A 16,469-nucleotide genomic window follows, 5' to 3' on the forward strand; every position below is an offset into this window, starting at 1 on the left:
CTCTTTTTTAACTTTAAATGCACTTTAGTGATGGTTATCGGCAAGAAGGTTTAACCACAGAGTCGTAGAAATAAGGGCTGTGCAGCTGATGGAATTCTAATCAAGATCTAGATTAAATTAGCTGTAATAATCATCTTTTTAAAGGTTTACAGCCAATCCTCTGTCAGGAAAAAGCGTGTGGTTTGGAGCGGATTTCAGACTTTGGAAGACGACGTTTGACTGTTTTGTTTGTTTAGAATGACACGGATTATCGGATTGTATCGTTCATGTTCAGGAAATCAATGTAAAAAGGTGTTTTGGTTTGACAAAACAAAATCAAATCGAATATGAGAGAGAAAAAACAAATTGTGCCCAATTTTCATGTCATACCAAAGTACTGTATTTACACAATTGCAGTAATAGTTCAAACAAATACATTCATTATTATTAATATTATCATTATTATTATTATTATTATTACAAAGCGGCTCCTCCAAATTTTAATTAACATTTAATTGGAAAACACTTTAAAGTAAGGTTCGTGGAAAACTATTTATAAGGCATTAATAAGCACTAGTTATTTGTTTATAAGCACTTAAAAAGCATTCTCTAGCATTTGCATATTGCTTATAATACCTTATAAATGTTAATAAGACATTAACAGAAACATGTGTGTGTTATTAAACTCATTTTGCCTCTTATTAAATGAGTTAAGTGGTAAATGCTTTATAAGCGCTTATAAACAAATAACTAGTGCTTATTAATGCTTTATAGGCTAAATGGATGATTAAGGAACATTATTTCAAAGCGTTATTGGAAAAAAACATTACAATTTTCACAATACAATATCTTTAAAACATTATTTGTTTGTTAAAGAACATTTCAATTGTTCCCATTGGTGACTATGGCTATTATAAGACTGATCAGTGTTACATTCTTCATAGTTTCTCGAGTGTCGTGTCGGAGGAGTGCGTTTTTAACCGTCGTGAGTCTCTGGACTAAAAGATGACAGATTATAGTGACAGAACACATGCATCGTGCAGCCCAAAGGCGCACGTTCAAGTTCAAAAGTATTTACAAGTGCACATCAAACATCATCTGACACACAGACGCTTCACATCGACACCGTTTGTGAATAATTCCGCCTCGTCTTTCCCGCAGAAGCCTCTGAGCGACGAGGACGTTCACCTTTTGGCCCGGATCCTGTCGTTGGGTTTGGTGGACGCCGACCCCAACTATCTCCACCACCTGAAAGGCTACCGGGACCTTCGAGGAGGCTGAAGTCCGAACACTCATCTACGACTTCTCCGTTTGAGTTGGACGAGACAGAAATTCCCTCCCGATTTTGTCTGGAGATGCGGCAATGCCACGGCGAGCGGCGGCATCGGTCAAAGCATCGCAGACAAGTCGATGACGCACTGAATGTGGATAAAAGGCTTCAAAAGAAGGACTTTGTAGCTCTTTGCGACGGCCTTATAAGTGTATATTTATTATACTAACAGTACTATACATTGATTCTCAGTCACGCTTTGCATATGAAGATTGTTGCACCGTGATTGTCCTCGGTAAAGCTTGTTTTGCAAGTCCAGCGATGGCCCAGAGATGCTGAGACTGTCGAGAGATTATCGTAACTTTGAAGTCACCTGTTCAATGTCTTTACCTAGAGAGAAAAAGAATTATGTTAAAAAATCGTGATAGAAAGTTGTACGGGTCAATTTGCAGAGACCGGGCAAAACATGGTGTCGTTTCGGGCATTTTCTTGTCATATTTCAATCAAACTATTTGACACTTCAGTTGTTAATCTTTTAAAATGTGAGTCTATCGTCTCTCAAGCAATTACAATTCATCATTTACAAAACTAAGTCAAATTCTCACGCACGATTCTTGTCAACTTTGATGACAAAATGTTCTCTCGTCGTCAAATACGGTGAACTTTGTCCCAGTTCAATTATGTCCTGATGTGCTTGTTCAACAGATAACTTTTTTTTACTTAAAGGTGCACTATGTCAAGCAGGCGGCTGATGAATTACATTGTGTACCTTTAAAATACATGTCAATACATTTTTGGTGACGATATATCTACAATGTATACATTCAACTAACATCAAGAAGAAAGATGACTTATTGAATGTATTTAAAGTATGTATTTAGTTTTGAAGTGAATGAAAAACAAGCGGTAGAAAATGGATGGATGGATGGATGAAAAAAGGATTTAATCAAGGAGCAAGGGTTTATTAGTTTATGGCACTAAAATAACACACTGTTTTACATCATGTTTATAAAAGGTGACGTGAGGAACACTTCATAGTCTCCTGAGGGACATTTATCCTCTGCATTTGACCCATTCTTGTCAAGAGCAACGTTTATGTTCACTGAGACTCCTGTAAATGTCCGCGGTTACATTTTATTGCCTTTTTTACTTTCTTAAATGAACACTTGGAATGCGTTTTCCCTTTGCCCGTGTCTTACCCCACAGTTTGTAGTTGAGTTTCTCTCCGACCACATACAACAGGGTCACCACGGTCATGTTGAAGGTGAAAAATCCCACCAGTCCCACACCGCTGAAGTATTTGAGGAGGGGATAGACCCAGATCCCGGTCGACAAATAGACCCAGATGATCCTAAACCGGAGCACAAAAGAGCAAACGTCGTCAACGGCAAGGAAACTGTTTTTTCAGGTGCAAAAGTGCCATCGCTGTAGACAATATGCAGACGTATGTACTAATGTAATGCAAGATATGGGCAAAATAAACATGCTTTTGACTAAATGCATTTATTGTGTCAGAACTTTTGTGGTGTGCGATGAGATGTTGACGCAATCAAATCAGAATTACAACTCCAATGGCTGCAAATAGCACTTTAAAAAATGCTATAAATATTTAAGACACTATGAACAAACGGCTTTTAATTTAAGGCTTGTGCAATTCAAAAAATGAAGAAAAAAAATCACATTTACTGGCCTCAAGATGAATCAAAACCAAATAAACATCTTTGCAATTGCGGTAGGAAATAAAATTAAAGACTGCAATTATTTCAGTCACGTAATGTCTTCTGCAAATCACATTGTATTATTATATAGTAGATAAATTCTGCTCTTGTTCTTCTTCAGAGCTCTGCACTCATGCTTTGAAAGGCATTTTATATCGTAATTAGTTTGTCAGTTCATATTTGAGCCTTATCTAAAATGTTAATGCTCCTGGACAGGTTTAAAATGTGCAATGTCTTCATTTTAAAGGGTTTATTACCAAACTACTCGCAACACTTTTGCTCAGCGTAAATGTTAAATGATGTAACACTATATCCTCAAAGCATTTTTATTTGATTCAAAGTGAGTTTTGCAAAGCACGTGGAGTCTTGTTATGTAACTGGAATTGCCATGACACTTCAGCTCTGAAATATTAGTGAAATATGTGAAATATGTGCGTTACAGTTCATGAAACCAGGTGAAACAGTTTGTTCTAAAAGCACAAGACATCTTTCATGGTCGGTGAAGCAGTCAGTGTGTGCAGAGATGGCATCTCTATAACAGTTACGGGTTTTACTGCAATTCAAGATCAGTACAAAGACATATTTGTTGTTGGAAAGAGGGATTTTCTGACTGTGGTATTTAAAACGGTTTTATGATGGATTATGTGATGTAAATGTTTATGTTTTATAACTCAACTATATTTAAGCCAAATTAATTCCTTGCTTTGAAATGACATTCTTTGGCAAAAAAATAAACTCTAAATAAAATAAAAATAAAAGTAAATTGTATGAACACGTTCAAAGATAAAAACAAAACATATAAATAAATAAAAATACTTTTGTTTCCCGACATCAACAGAATTAAGCAGGTACGGTCGTTTAATATTGTACTACAAATGTCATAATACTAACCAGGATTTATTCACCTCAAACTAAATAATTCTGATTTTTTGTCTAGGTTCAAGACATTTCTACTAAAACGCTAAATAAGTAGGATTATTAAGCATATTTCAAGTACTTTTCACTTGCTGCAGATAAGTTCACTTATTTCAAGGACAATTCTGCCTAAAACAGGTGCATTTTTTTGGTTTTAAGAAGGTATAATTTTGCCGTGTTGGATTATTTTTCTGGTTTATGTTCATATTTTACGCCCTAATCCTAGTGGAAAACGGACTTAACTCCTTGCCACATTCCTTGAGACTCTTTCATAAGGATTCTGGAGCGTTCTCTGGTTAATAACATCAATAACATCATAAAAGGAGACGCGGTTCTACAGGGAGAAAACAGTGCACTACAACCTCATTTAAAAGTGTTTTCCCCTTCATTTCAATCACATGAGAACGTGACAACTCATGTGACACTCAAATGCACCTTTAATCAGCTCGATCTGGGCCCAGGGCTGTGTAACAATGAACTGCTTTTCTCCCGTTTAAGTTGCAATTTTGGGAATGAATGCATACAAAATATGTCAGAAGTCTATTATTAAGCATACTATTAAGTCTACCATGTTACAGCTTAACTTTGAGATGTATTAGACGTATAGGGATAGTTTGGCCTGCCTTCCACGCCCAGATCTCTATGAAGCACATGATACATCCGATTCTTTTCATCTAAATGAGTTTTGACACTTACCAGGATAAATAGGACACGCCCACGAGGCTCAGGGCGGTCACAGCGTGTTTGGTCTTTGGGTAAAAATGCGGCTGAAGCGTCACCTCCGCTAATAAGATGGGGAAGACGAACGTGTGCTGCGGAGAGAAGGGTCAGCATTTGTCAAAACATGTGTCTACAATGTGGTCGTGAACCTTCAAAAAGTGCGAGGATGAAGAGCGACGGACCATGGCGTGGTTCATCCAAGGAGGGAAGAAGGCGTCGATCGAGGCCGGGTAAACCAACTCTCTGTCGTAGGCGAAAATGGACCAAAACAGCAGGACGACGAACTGCAGAAAACGCAAAAGACACTTAAGACAGGACAACGGAAACGGATTTATACCAGCACCGGTCATAAAAGCAAGTCAGGGTGGTTAACAACGGTCAAAATAAACGACAAAAAGCCAGTCAAAGTGCTTAAGAGTAAGAAACGCGGCAGATTTTACGGCAATTCAGAGCATACTGTGTTGAAACGATCAATAACTTTTCATAATCCATGCTCAAACGGTATGAAAAGGTGAACGCAGCAACTTTTCCTGCTTGTCTCCATGGAGATGTTATTGCTTTGCCTGGAATGTTCCGCAGTATGGCAGTAAACGCGTTGATCTTGCATTTATTCAATTTGAAGTGCTCAAAAATAACACACATTCTTATTGTGAGCGAGGCCGTCTCTCCGCAGATCCCGCCTGTAACGTGACCTGATCGTCTCCATAGATAGATTATATTTAGTGCCATACCGTGAAACAATCCATGGCAGCAGAGCACAAATATCTCTATTGAATTGGCCTCGTCACACAAAAATGAAACCAGTTTGATCTCAACAAGATGAAAAGACGATTGCGGTTTGTTGGTTCAGTTTGACAGAATTGTTGGCAGCGCCTGAAGACGTTAAATATGATTGTGCTAATTTTAACTCAGGTACACTCATGGCACTGCTGGTTTTGTCCTGAGCCGACGGGAGTAAAGATTCAGTTTCTTTTCCGTGCAACAATCTCTGCATTAACCTCTCAAATAAGGCAACGATTGCATTGCAAACAAACACTGTTAGCCCTGAACACGAATTGCACACGAATTCATGTGCAATTACTGTCATATTTTACGCAATAATGTCACATTCACGTGTAATACCCAGACGAAATAATGTCATATTCATGTGCACATAGCTGCTGTAAATAAGAGTGTTTACTTTACCACTATTATTAGTATTATTTTGTCTTATGTTAGCTTATTTTTATTTATTTTATTTATTTTATTTATTTTATTTATTTTATTTATTTTATTTATTTTATTTATTTTATTTATTTTATTTAGTTAAAAAAATATTTCTCTATTCCCTATTAAGAATATGAAAGGTTCTGTACATAAGAGTTTTGTTTATAAGAGGGTTTTTTCTATTAAGACTGTTATCTGTTCCTTTTCTTCTGTATCTACATGCGTTGCAACACCAAAATTTCCCCATGTGTGGACAAAAAAAGGCATATCTTATCTTATCTTATGCACGGCTCTCCATCTACTGTCCACAGTTTATTCGGTAGGTTCATATTAACACCGTCACTGCTCGTTTCGGATAATAATTACAGTTAGAAGTGGTGTGTGGTCGTGGTCGCTCACCATTCCCACCGGAAACCCAAACACGGCGAACAGCAGGTCTTTGCATTTGTTCAGAGCGCCCTGAGACTTCTTCCCGTCCTGCAGGTCCGAGGCTGCAGCCAGGCCGAAGAATGTCATCTGCAACAACTGGGAACGAACAGGGCAACATCATACTTTACACATGACACTAGGCGAGTGCCTGGGGCCGGCCCTGCACATGACACCATTATAACACTTTTTGCACATTTAAAATACACGTTATAGTCGAAACACCCCATAAATGCGAGATAATAAGTGTTACGTAGAACAAACTCAGCCTCAGCAAAGTGGAGAGTTAACAATTATTATTGGAAAACTAAGAATGTCACTAATTAGGCCTTAGTTATTTTATTACTTGGTTTACGGATCCGCCGCACTTAGATTATTGATTTTACAATATAAATAAAATAAATTATTATTATTATTATTATTATTATTTTATAAAGTACCGCCGACGAAGCAAAATAAAATGTAAAAAATTTAATGTAAAAAGCGGTTTTAAGTCAAAAGACAAGAGCGCGTGAAGCAATTTTTCGCCAAACTCTTGCAGCGTCTCCCCCCCTCTCCTCCCGTGGTGCGTTTTGTGCAAACCCGGAAGAAAACATCTTTTGAAATTGAAATTATATTCATATTTATATTCCGTCCGCCTGTGCAATACATTTCATTTCAAAATCCGTAAACCAAGTAATAAAATAACTGCGGCCTTACTCACCAGGTTGAGGAACGTGAGGTATTTCCATGGCCCGCCGTACACAAAAATCCCCGGTGGCAGCTCTTCCCCATCTTTAGCCGCAAGACTCTGAACCACAAACGCGTACCAGCTGAAAACTAAAATGTGAAACGCAGTCCTCAGGTTCAGAGCCATTTGGGTGCACGATACGACCGGCTGTGTCCGCTCTGTCTGCAGCTGCTGCTCGGGGTTTGAAGATTAGTGCGGCTCGGATCCTTTATATGGTGGCCACTTCAAAACAAGGGGCCTTCTGTCAAACGCGGCGGGCTTTCATAATCAGGCCTGTGTTACATGTGACTCGCTGTTACGTTACAGTGAGATTATCTGGTTTAGTAAGAGACAGAGGCCAGGAGGAATTAGACAAGGAGCACGAATCGAATAAAATGGACTTACTTAATCAAGATACTGCAGTATAGAGGAGTGAGCCGCAGTTTGAGAAGTAGAAAATGGAAATTGTGAACTCTCCTTTCCTTTTGTTTTTTTATATCTTATAATTATTGCACAATTTAGTTTCACTTCAACTTGAGAGATATTTTTCACTCTAGACCTGAGTATTTCCTTCATCTGTTACAGTCAAGAATGTTGTTTAGCTTGCATTTCTTCAATTACAGATGTACTAAAACGTTAAAAATACATACATAAAGTAGACATATGTTTCCCCCAGATAGTTAATATTGAACTATAATTAAAGTGCATCATTATTATATATTTTAGAATAGATAATATACAAATATTTCGTCTCACACCAAAGAGTCATTCTCAATCTCCGGATCAAGTGTGAGAACTCAGATATTTATTGTCGCAGTAGGCCCTGCCCACCGGGTTTAACCTGATCTGATGATAGGCATTTACATTTTTACTTGAGACTATTCTTCTTTGTCTCCTAAAATGGAATTTTCCCATTTCTGGAATTTCAAATAAAGACTTATCTTATAGCCAGTTTACAAAAGCATTGAGCTTCAGAATCTCCCCTCCCACACCATGATTCAAACCATTATTGGATATGACCGATAAGTTGAACCTTAAACTTCTATTTCTGTTTATTGAGGGATTCTCTTTTTTTCTTTTACAAAAATGGCCTCCTTGACGCTAGGCCACAGTCAGAGCGCTGTATCCATGGATCTATCGTTCAGTTCCGTTCCACTAAAATTCCATATCCCTAATAATATTACAAATATACTGAAGAGTCTCATACTAAAATGTTTATTGGCGTGCTCTTTTTACCAGCGTAGTGATCGCTATGCAGTTGTGAGGCGACGTTCAGCCAATCACGGGAACAGAAAATGTAGGTCCTGATATCATTGCGCGGACTCTTCACACACGTAAACATGACTATTTGTCACCAACAGATTCAAGCCCACATGACATCCCAATGTCAACTGTAACCTTTATTTGTTACTCAATGGAGATATTCCAGTGTTGCAACATAGATTTGACGATTTGACAGATTAGGAACAGAAGTATCATAATAAAAAACAGATAAATTGAAAAATCTGGAAAATGGTGTAATAAGTTATATGGACAGACAATATTGCACCAGGATGATTGACATTATGTCACAGTATTGCACATGATTTTGAGGCTGAATGACACATGTATAGTTTGTTCATTATAAACCACAATTTTGATTTAAAAAGGCTTAGTAATAGAAACAGGTTAATTGGCTTCTTGTTCAAAGGGGCCGAACTGATAAGCCCCGCCTCTTCATAGTCACATTTCACTGTAACAAGCAGCAGCTTGTCATTAACATGTTTTTATTTTTGAAAAGAGGCTACATGACATAGTCGAACCTACATGTATCACTCGGAGTAAGTGCAGAGATGTGGACGGGAATAGGGGGTAGGTGAAAAAAGCAGAACTAAGTAACCCTAGCGATAGAGCTTCCTCTGCATCTCCATGGTCAGTCTTTCTTTCTTTCAGTATAATCACTTACAAAAACATTTCACATTGCCAAATATTTATGTATGTATATATATTATAATATTTTATTAATATAGAGTTTTCCAGGAGAGTTGTCTTCAGGTCAATTTTTCCGCAGGTTTTCCGCACAGAGACAGCAAGAGGCGACGACGGACACTTCAAACGAGCTAACAATCACAGGGACTTACAAAGATGTTTAATGAGACCAAAATGTTACTTAGCTCTGCTTTAACGTGAGCAAGGAACACCTGTCCTCACATTTTAAAGGTGCACTATGTAGCTTTTCTGATGGGATGTTGACCTTCTTATTGCTTTGACTGGAATGTTCCACACACAGTATGTCATAAAACATATACTGTATGTTGTATTATTTATTACAGATCTTATCTTGCTCAAAAATACCAAAGCGTTGTTACCGTGGGTGAAATGGTCTCTACTCTGAGCTGTAACTCGAATGCTTCACCTTTTCTCCAAGGAGATAAGAATTATTTTATGCCATCCTGTGGAACATTCCAGGAGCATGGCAGAACCACCAGTTGCAGAGTGCACCTTTAACATTTAAACCTTTAAATAACACACGAGATCAAATATGGACATAAAACGGTCAGTGACTTGTAAATGGTTTGTGTGGAAACATTCGGTCTACAATTCTGACAGAACAGAAATAGACACAAGTTGGAACAGTCACATCATTATGAGGCAGTTGCGTGAAAGTAAAAAAAAAGGGAAATTGTGGAACGAAGATTTGACCTAAATGTGTCAAGTTCAGCGTGACATAACATTTGGAAGAAACAGTGACCCAGAACCCAAAACACAGACTTTTATAACATGTTATTATTGCGTTATTCAACAAGTTTTTCAGACATCTAAATGAAATACTCCATAAACAAAACCCTTTTGCGTTAAAGGAAAAGGAAAGTGCTCTCTGACCTGTTACGACTGGTTTAGAAAAAGGTGCAATTCACAACATTAGAAAGAATGAATTTATTTATTGGGCATTACTGCACGGGAAGCATGGTTCTTCTTCTCCCGCAGCGGCTCATTTTGTGATCGTGTTCAGATGCCCGTTCACGCTCCGCTCTCTAACATTAGCTTTTAGAACCAGAGCAGAAAGCAGCTTGTTTTAGAGCTCTGCACATGCGCTCTGAGGACCACACAGCCTCAAACACATGGATCTAAGCTCAAACCACGCTGAATAAACCTGTGGGAAGTAAGGATGTTTGCAGGTTTTGCCCTAACTGCGCATGTGCGAAGTTTCAACAAACGGACATAAAAACAATCTTTTAGAGACAAGTCTTTGTTTGTAGCTAAGGCTCTGTTCATGTCTCCAATGATTAGATGTTAGTGAGGAATACAGGCAGTAATTTAACAACACAGAACACTAATTTATGTAATGAATTGGTAGGTGAAGTTAGTTTATTTCCCTATTTCTTTTTCCACTTTTCTATTATGCTCTAAATATTGATGAACACCCGGGGTCTGCTTGTCCATCCATAAAAGTCACCGCACGCCACTGCTAAATCCTACTTGTACCCTAAACATTTTAATGGCATCAGAATAAAAATATCACAGTAATAACACATGGAAAAAGCTGTTTCTTCACTTCACAATTTAGGTTTTCATATGGAAGATGCTCTAACTTTTCTGTTGCTTTATCTATGGCATTAACTTCAGCTTGCAGTTATTTAATTACAGGTTTTCTAGGTTTAGTACAGACGACTCAAACAGTAAATATCTGGTAGAGTATTTCTAAGCTCCTTATATAGTACAGGCCTAATTCTTACATAAATCTACATTTCTTTGCACTGACGTCAAGAGTTTTAATCTTAACAACAGACTCATAGACCAAACTATTTACACAGAATTGTAAAGATATTTATAGCATTAAGAGCACCGTGATGGTTTAAACAGGGCTAATTTTAGACTGTTGCAAATCCCATACACCGTGAAAACACACATTATATAATTAGTATAGAATTTACCAAGCTAAAATGTATTATTTAAAGATGATATCTGCTGTAAATTGGTGTGCAAGCATCTTGTCTGTCAATTCATCAAGTGTTTCTATCTTCATGTTAAATAGTTGTATTTTGATGTATTAAAAAGGCACAACAATTTAACTAAAATATTTATTACAAAATGGAACAATACACCACAGGCTTTTTCAACAAAATGTATATATAAAAAACAGCCGGTGGCACCGGACGGACGGCCCAGAGAAAGAGAGCCGTCCCACAGGTTGAAACAAAATAAAGTACAATTACCGTGTGCGCCTTCTGACCAAAACTTTCAGGAGTGGTCAGCGGCAGAGCACAAGATAACGGTTCCCACTTGTGAACCAAAAAACACCGAATATGTTCTTTACAAAAACATTTTCTGTGACAGCTACACCATGGTCAAAGCCTTCTCTTCTGACATGAGAACAGTAGAGGCTCAGTCAGTCAGGAGGAGTTGGCAGCAGTTACAGGGCCATGAGGCTTCACAAAGGCTGGTGTAACACTGGTTAGGTGTTCTGTGGGTGCGAGTCTGCTTTGATAACAAAACAAGTCAGTCAGTGTGGGTCAAAGCCTTAAAGGCAGCTTTTATTTAAAACCATATAAAAAGGTCTGATAAAGAGTTGGTGAGGGTCCACTCTAGCTGGGGAGGGAGAGGCCTACTACGAGTGACAAAAGAAACAAGATTAAAGAAAACAAACCATTACCATAACTTAAAACACTCTGTGCCACCATCACCAATAACTACACCCACTAAAGTGAGCCCCAATCTTCCCCGGCACCCTCAGGACCGACACCAACTACTGTTAAAACTAAGCAATATAAAACTGTACAAAAACTATATAAAACAGACTATATAAAACGGACTATATAAACGGCAACCCGCACTTCTCCTGTAAACATAATGCGGTTGCAATTGTATTAGACAGTTACATTAGTTAAACATAAAATATAAAATATAAAAGTGTACCTTTAAAAACAACACAGGCCCTTTAAAAAGTATTAAATATACAAATCAGTATTTTTACAAACAAGGTTAAAACATCAAAAGCAATCATCCGCTCATCAGCCACCAACATGTGCTCCGGCCTGCCCAGGAAGAGGAAGTGACATTCACGACCCTTGACCTTTATGCAGTCATGTGACACTGGTTTCAGTTTAACCATCTGTTCCATGGAGGATAGGACGATACTGTTGTCTTTGGAAACAATATCACGGTTTGGCACTCTGAAAGAGATCACATCCTGCAGCAGTCCTTCATCTTTAGCCTTTTTGGCCAGAGAATGTGAGCGAAGCGCAAACTCATGCTGCTCCAAACGGGAAACTTCAAAATCAGCAGACACAGTGCCATGAGGCTTCACAAAGGCTGGTTCAGTTTAGCCGCTGCTGTTCCAGGTGCCTTCACTGAGGTTCTCCATGGAACGTTATCATTGTTTGATCTCTGTGCTGTCCTCGCCCAAAGCTTCTGTCTTTGCAAGGCTAGACTGCGAGATAACGGTGCTCCAATAAACAGACTTTTTTTTCTTGCTGATTTATTGAAGAACAGCATTACTATTGTCCTCTTAGACCAACCGTAAAACTGAAACTGAAATACAAATGTGGAATTAGCTCCTGATATGCAAATGTTAAGCTAACACATTAATAAGACTGTTCAAATCTGCTCGAAACAATCCAGATATCACCCCAAATCAAAGACGAAATGCTAATGTTTACACCACAATACTTTCCCACTTTCCAAAACACCCTGGAAAAAAACGCTGCCTTATTTTGAAAGATCACCGGAAAAATACGCCGCTCCACATGAGGTGTGACCATCGTGGCGAGAGGTCTCCGGTCATATGGGAACTTTTGGGCTAGCGCTACGACCACGCCCATTTTAGGTGAAAACACAAACTATGTTAAAGGTTGAATGGACGATTTTTGGCACCAAATCTGAGTCTTATTTCCTCGTGGCGTGGACTGCCGATTAGTCCTGCCATGTATCAATCATAGAACGCACACCTGCAGCCACGTCGGCTCGTCCACAGGAGAGCAGCACGTTTCCCTGTGTCTGAGCGCATGGATCTATCTTAATATAGTTCCCTCAGTGTACGGGACAAAATGAAGACAGAGAAAGGCAGTTAGAGCTGGCTCAGAAGAGACGGAAATCTACGGGAGACGAGAGACGCGATACGATCCGTCACGAACAAACGCACTTTGCTTGTTTGTCCGTCCGCACAGGGCGAGTGCGCATCCGAACTTCCGCCTGAGTTCTCAAATCGGCGAAAAATCGTCCATTATGCCTTTAACAGATTGACGAGAGATACAAATGGTTAAAATGTTATCCTTTTGCTCCAAAATACAACACAATATTGACACTGGTGACATAGCAGCCATGGACAGAGAAGTTGGTGATTATTTTAATTAAATCCCAATATCGGGATCATTATAAGAAAAAGTGCAAGAAATAGGGGTTGGGAGATGTCCGTTTAGCTTGCCAGAATCCTTTTGCACAATGACCCCACATAGTGGGGTGTCGTATCTGTTAAATTAAAACATTCAACTTCTCTGTTTGTTTGCTGTGTCGCTAGTATCCATGTTTTGTTGTATTTTGGAGCAAAACTATATCATTTTAAAAATGTGTATCTCCCGCCTATCTGTTAACACTTTTTCACCCAAAAGGGGGCGGGGAGGTTCTGGTGGCACAGGAAGTGATGTATGACCAGCATGGAAAACAAAAAGAACTGCTCCCCAGGTTTAGCCATCAGGTACGGACTGGAGACAACGTAATGTCGGTGCAAGGGCCTCATGTTGTGCCGTGCCAGCAGCTCCACGTAGCACAGCACCTTGAGCTTCTCCAGTAGGTTCTCCATCAGCACAAAGACCTGATGCAAAGCTCCAGGGCCACGCTCCTCCTCTTTTTAGGACAAACATTTAATGAATACAAACTGGCTAAAAACAAACATATCTTCAAATTCCATTCAGTCTCTTGTCTGTCTGAGGAAGATAGTTTTATCTCCCATTGATGAAGTCATGAGGTCGTTTCATCAGTAAAGTCACCTCCAGCTCCTCCTTTTCACTGAAAAACTGCGCTTTCCCCTCCTGACTGAGCACCGGATGCGGCAGATGCAGACCGAGCTTAAATTTTGGTGTCCGTAGATCCAGAAATGTCTCGTTTATGTCTAAGACCACATCAGCCAGTCTGGTGTCGGGCAGTTTGATTTTCACCAGTAAAGCTTCACAGCTCATGGACGAGGGATCTTTTCCACTGAGGCCCAGAAACACGTCTTCAGCCCCAACGCTCTGCTTCATGATCACCTCGTATTCTGGCTGAGGTCGAGTGTCGCCGTGGTCATCACAATGTGATCCTTCTGCCACTTCCTCCTCGCTCCAGATGTCTTTACTGTTAGAGACACTGGCACTTAGAACTGGTGTGTCCTTTGGTGTGGGTCCAATGTTTCCAGGTCCCAGTCGCGCAGAAGGGGTCAGTGTCTCGCCGTCCTTGTCCTCTTGTTCTGTTTGTGGATTTATGAAAGCCGACAGCGCTTGGAGGATTTGCAGGGATGAAACTCCCTGAATCTCCATTTAAACTTTCTACTTCTACCAAACTAACTCTCGATTATGTGATTCAAAAAATACTTTGGTTCAGAGATTCCTGGGCTAAAAAGCTAAACTCCTGCTCCCCCTACGACCACACACTGTTGTTGTCTTACTTTCAATGGCGTTTGGCAGCCAACTGAAAAGCATTTACCGCCACCTACTGTAGTTGTGCGTCTTGTTGTTGTTGTTGTTTTATGGCGGTTGGCATCCAAGTTGTTGTTGTTGTTGTTGTTGTTTTATGGCGGTTGGCATCCAATTGTTGCATTACCGCCAGACTTTATTCCTCAGACTTTTCGTAGTTGTTGTTGTTGTTGTTGTTGTTTTATGGCGGTTGACATCCGAGTGTTGCATTACCGCCAGACTTTATTCCTTAGACTTTGTCGTAGTCCTAAAAGTTCTTCTTCCAGTGCCTTGACTTCCAGTGCTTTGTCCTCAGACTCTGTCGTAGTCCGTAAAAGTACTCCTTCCATTGCTTTGGTGTTACAAAGCCCATGAGGTCATGATATGTCTTTGTGACTAGAATAGTTGTTGTTGTTTCAGAGACCAACCGGCTTTATTCCAGGGAGACTCTTCTTCATCTTCCTCTCCTTCTTTGACGTTCGGTGCTTCCACCGTACAGCTTTATTCTTTAGGCTTCATTCTATAGGCTTTAATATGTCCACTGATGTCGCCGCTTGGTAGCCGTGCGTCTACGAGACTGGGCGAGGACAGGAGACCACCCCCACCCCCATCTCGTCACTCTGATCACTCTGACTCCCCAAAAGCAGACCCCCATCACTCCGACTCCCATTTAGCGCCTTTAGCCTGTTTTCTATATCTGCCCAATCAAGCTCCTTTGTTCCAAGGAATCTCCCTGCAGCTTTAGCAATGATCCTGATCCTTTCAGTTCTGCTTTGAGTCTGAGCAGCACAGTTTACAACATCCACCATAAAGAGTACAAAATCCTCTCTATCCACAACCAGGGTATTCTCATTAATTCTGGAACCTGCACACTTGGGACCTCCACTCTTGAAACCTTCACACTTCTTGGGAGCCACGCTGGCCTTTCTCATTTCGCCCTGGCTGGGAGCAGCGCTGGCTCCTCTCTCTGTATTTACTCTAAACTCGTTACTTGAAACTTTCTTGACTGCATCTGCATAGGATATACCTTGAGAGACCTTTATTTTATGCACCTCAGCAGCTCTTTTGCTAAACCTGCATCCCCCGTAGGCAGAGCTATGTTCTTCCCCACAGTTACAGCACTTCAGTTTTGCTCCCACGTCACACTTCCCATACTCGTGATCTCCTGCACATTTACCACATCTTTGCCTCCCTCTACAGACCGCTGCAATATGCCCAAAGCGCTGGCACTTAAAGCAACGCAGGGGCGGCGGAACATATGGCCTGACGCTATAGCACATGTACCCAATGAACACCTTACTAGGCAGGCACCTCCCTTCAAGTGTTACCATTACCGACAAGCTGTCACATCTTACCCCAGACCGGGTCACCTTCAACCGCCTAGCGTCCACCACCGTAGCTCCAGTCAAATTCTCCTTAACTTCATCCACAGACGTCGCCGTAGGGACGCCTACGATAACTCCTCTGACCATGTTTCTTTCAGCATCAGACACAAGAATGTCCTTTCCACCCAGACGTTTAGTTCCAATCGCCTTCCGTTGCTGAGCCGCGTCCTTGCACACGACCAGCAGCGAGCCATCTCTAAGGACACTCGCACTCTTGATCACTCCCACAGCTACAGTTAGGCTCTTTGACAATGCCACTGAATTCCACTCCTTAAAGGATGCACTATCCTGTGCAAGCTTTATGATCACCTTACAGTCTCTGCTCTCACCCCGGATATCAATAGCTTCAGCCTCATCCTGCTGCTCATTCCCAGAACCCTCGGACGAGCTAAGGGACTTTTTACGTTTCCGGGCACGTGCAGCCAGAAAAGGCTGCTCCTCCACGCCGTCCAGAACGTCTTCGACCACCGATCTACTCTTCTGTAGACTTCATTTAGTTGTGCGTCTTCAAAGTAT

At 40.3% G+C, this 16,469-nt stretch overlaps 2 protein-coding genes across 2 annotated transcripts; both read right to left on the reverse strand.

Annotated features, from left to right (window-relative positions):
* Nucleotides 1-1,032: 1,032 nt before the first annotated feature.
* LOC140351102 (androgen-dependent TFPI-regulating protein) lies at nucleotides 1,033-7,103 on the reverse strand. Its single transcript, XM_072436793.1, has 6 exons — nucleotides 6,938-7,103; nucleotides 6,208-6,333; nucleotides 4,785-4,886; nucleotides 4,579-4,694; nucleotides 2,449-2,600; nucleotides 1,033-1,639 (listed from the first exon to the last, which is right to left on the reverse strand). The coding sequence occupies exons 1-6, from the start codon at nucleotides 7,088-7,090 to the stop codon at nucleotides 1,602-1,604; spliced, it is 687 nt and encodes a 228-aa protein (XP_072292894.1). The 5' UTR covers nucleotides 7,091-7,103; the 3' UTR covers nucleotides 1,033-1,601.
* A 6,699-nt stretch (nucleotides 7,104-13,802) lies between these two features.
* LOC140351256 (dynein axonemal assembly factor 6-like) lies at nucleotides 13,803-14,523 on the reverse strand. Its single transcript, XM_072437028.1, has one exon. It carries the CDS (start codon nucleotides 14,431-14,433, stop codon nucleotides 13,861-13,863), a length of 573 nt encoding a protein of 190 aa, XP_072293129.1. The 5' UTR covers nucleotides 14,434-14,523; the 3' UTR covers nucleotides 13,803-13,860.
* Nucleotides 14,524-16,469: the final 1,946 nt, after the last annotated feature.

This window comes from Eucyclogobius newberryi, unplaced genomic scaffold, assembly GCF_026437365.1.
Source record: "Eucyclogobius newberryi isolate DKJ021-1_F unplaced genomic scaffold, fEucNew1.0.hap1 SCAF_8, whole genome shotgun sequence".
NCBI lineage: Eukaryota > Metazoa > Chordata > Actinopteri > Gobiiformes > Gobiidae > Eucyclogobius > Eucyclogobius newberryi.

What these genes read in the sequence shown, in the direction of transcription:
- LOC140351102 (XM_072436793.1), bottom strand. Translation starts at nt 7,090, where the DNA reads ATGGCTCTGAACCTGAGGACTGCGTTTCACATTTTAGTTTTCAGCTGG. An exon ending in ACCTCACGTTCCTCAACCTG is followed by an intron (nt 6,334 to 6,937) that starts GTGAGTAAGGCC and finishes GTTCGTTCCCAG; the next exon opens with TTGTTGCAGATGACATTCTT. An exon ending in ACTCAACTACAAACTGTGGG is followed by an intron (nt 1,640 to 2,448) that starts GTAAGACACGGG and finishes TTTTCTCTCTAG; the next exon opens with GTAAAGACATTGAACAGGTG.
- LOC140351256 (XM_072437028.1), bottom strand. Translation starts at nt 14,433, where the DNA reads ATGGAGATTCAGGGAGTTTCATCCCTGCAAATCCTCCAAGCGCTGTCG.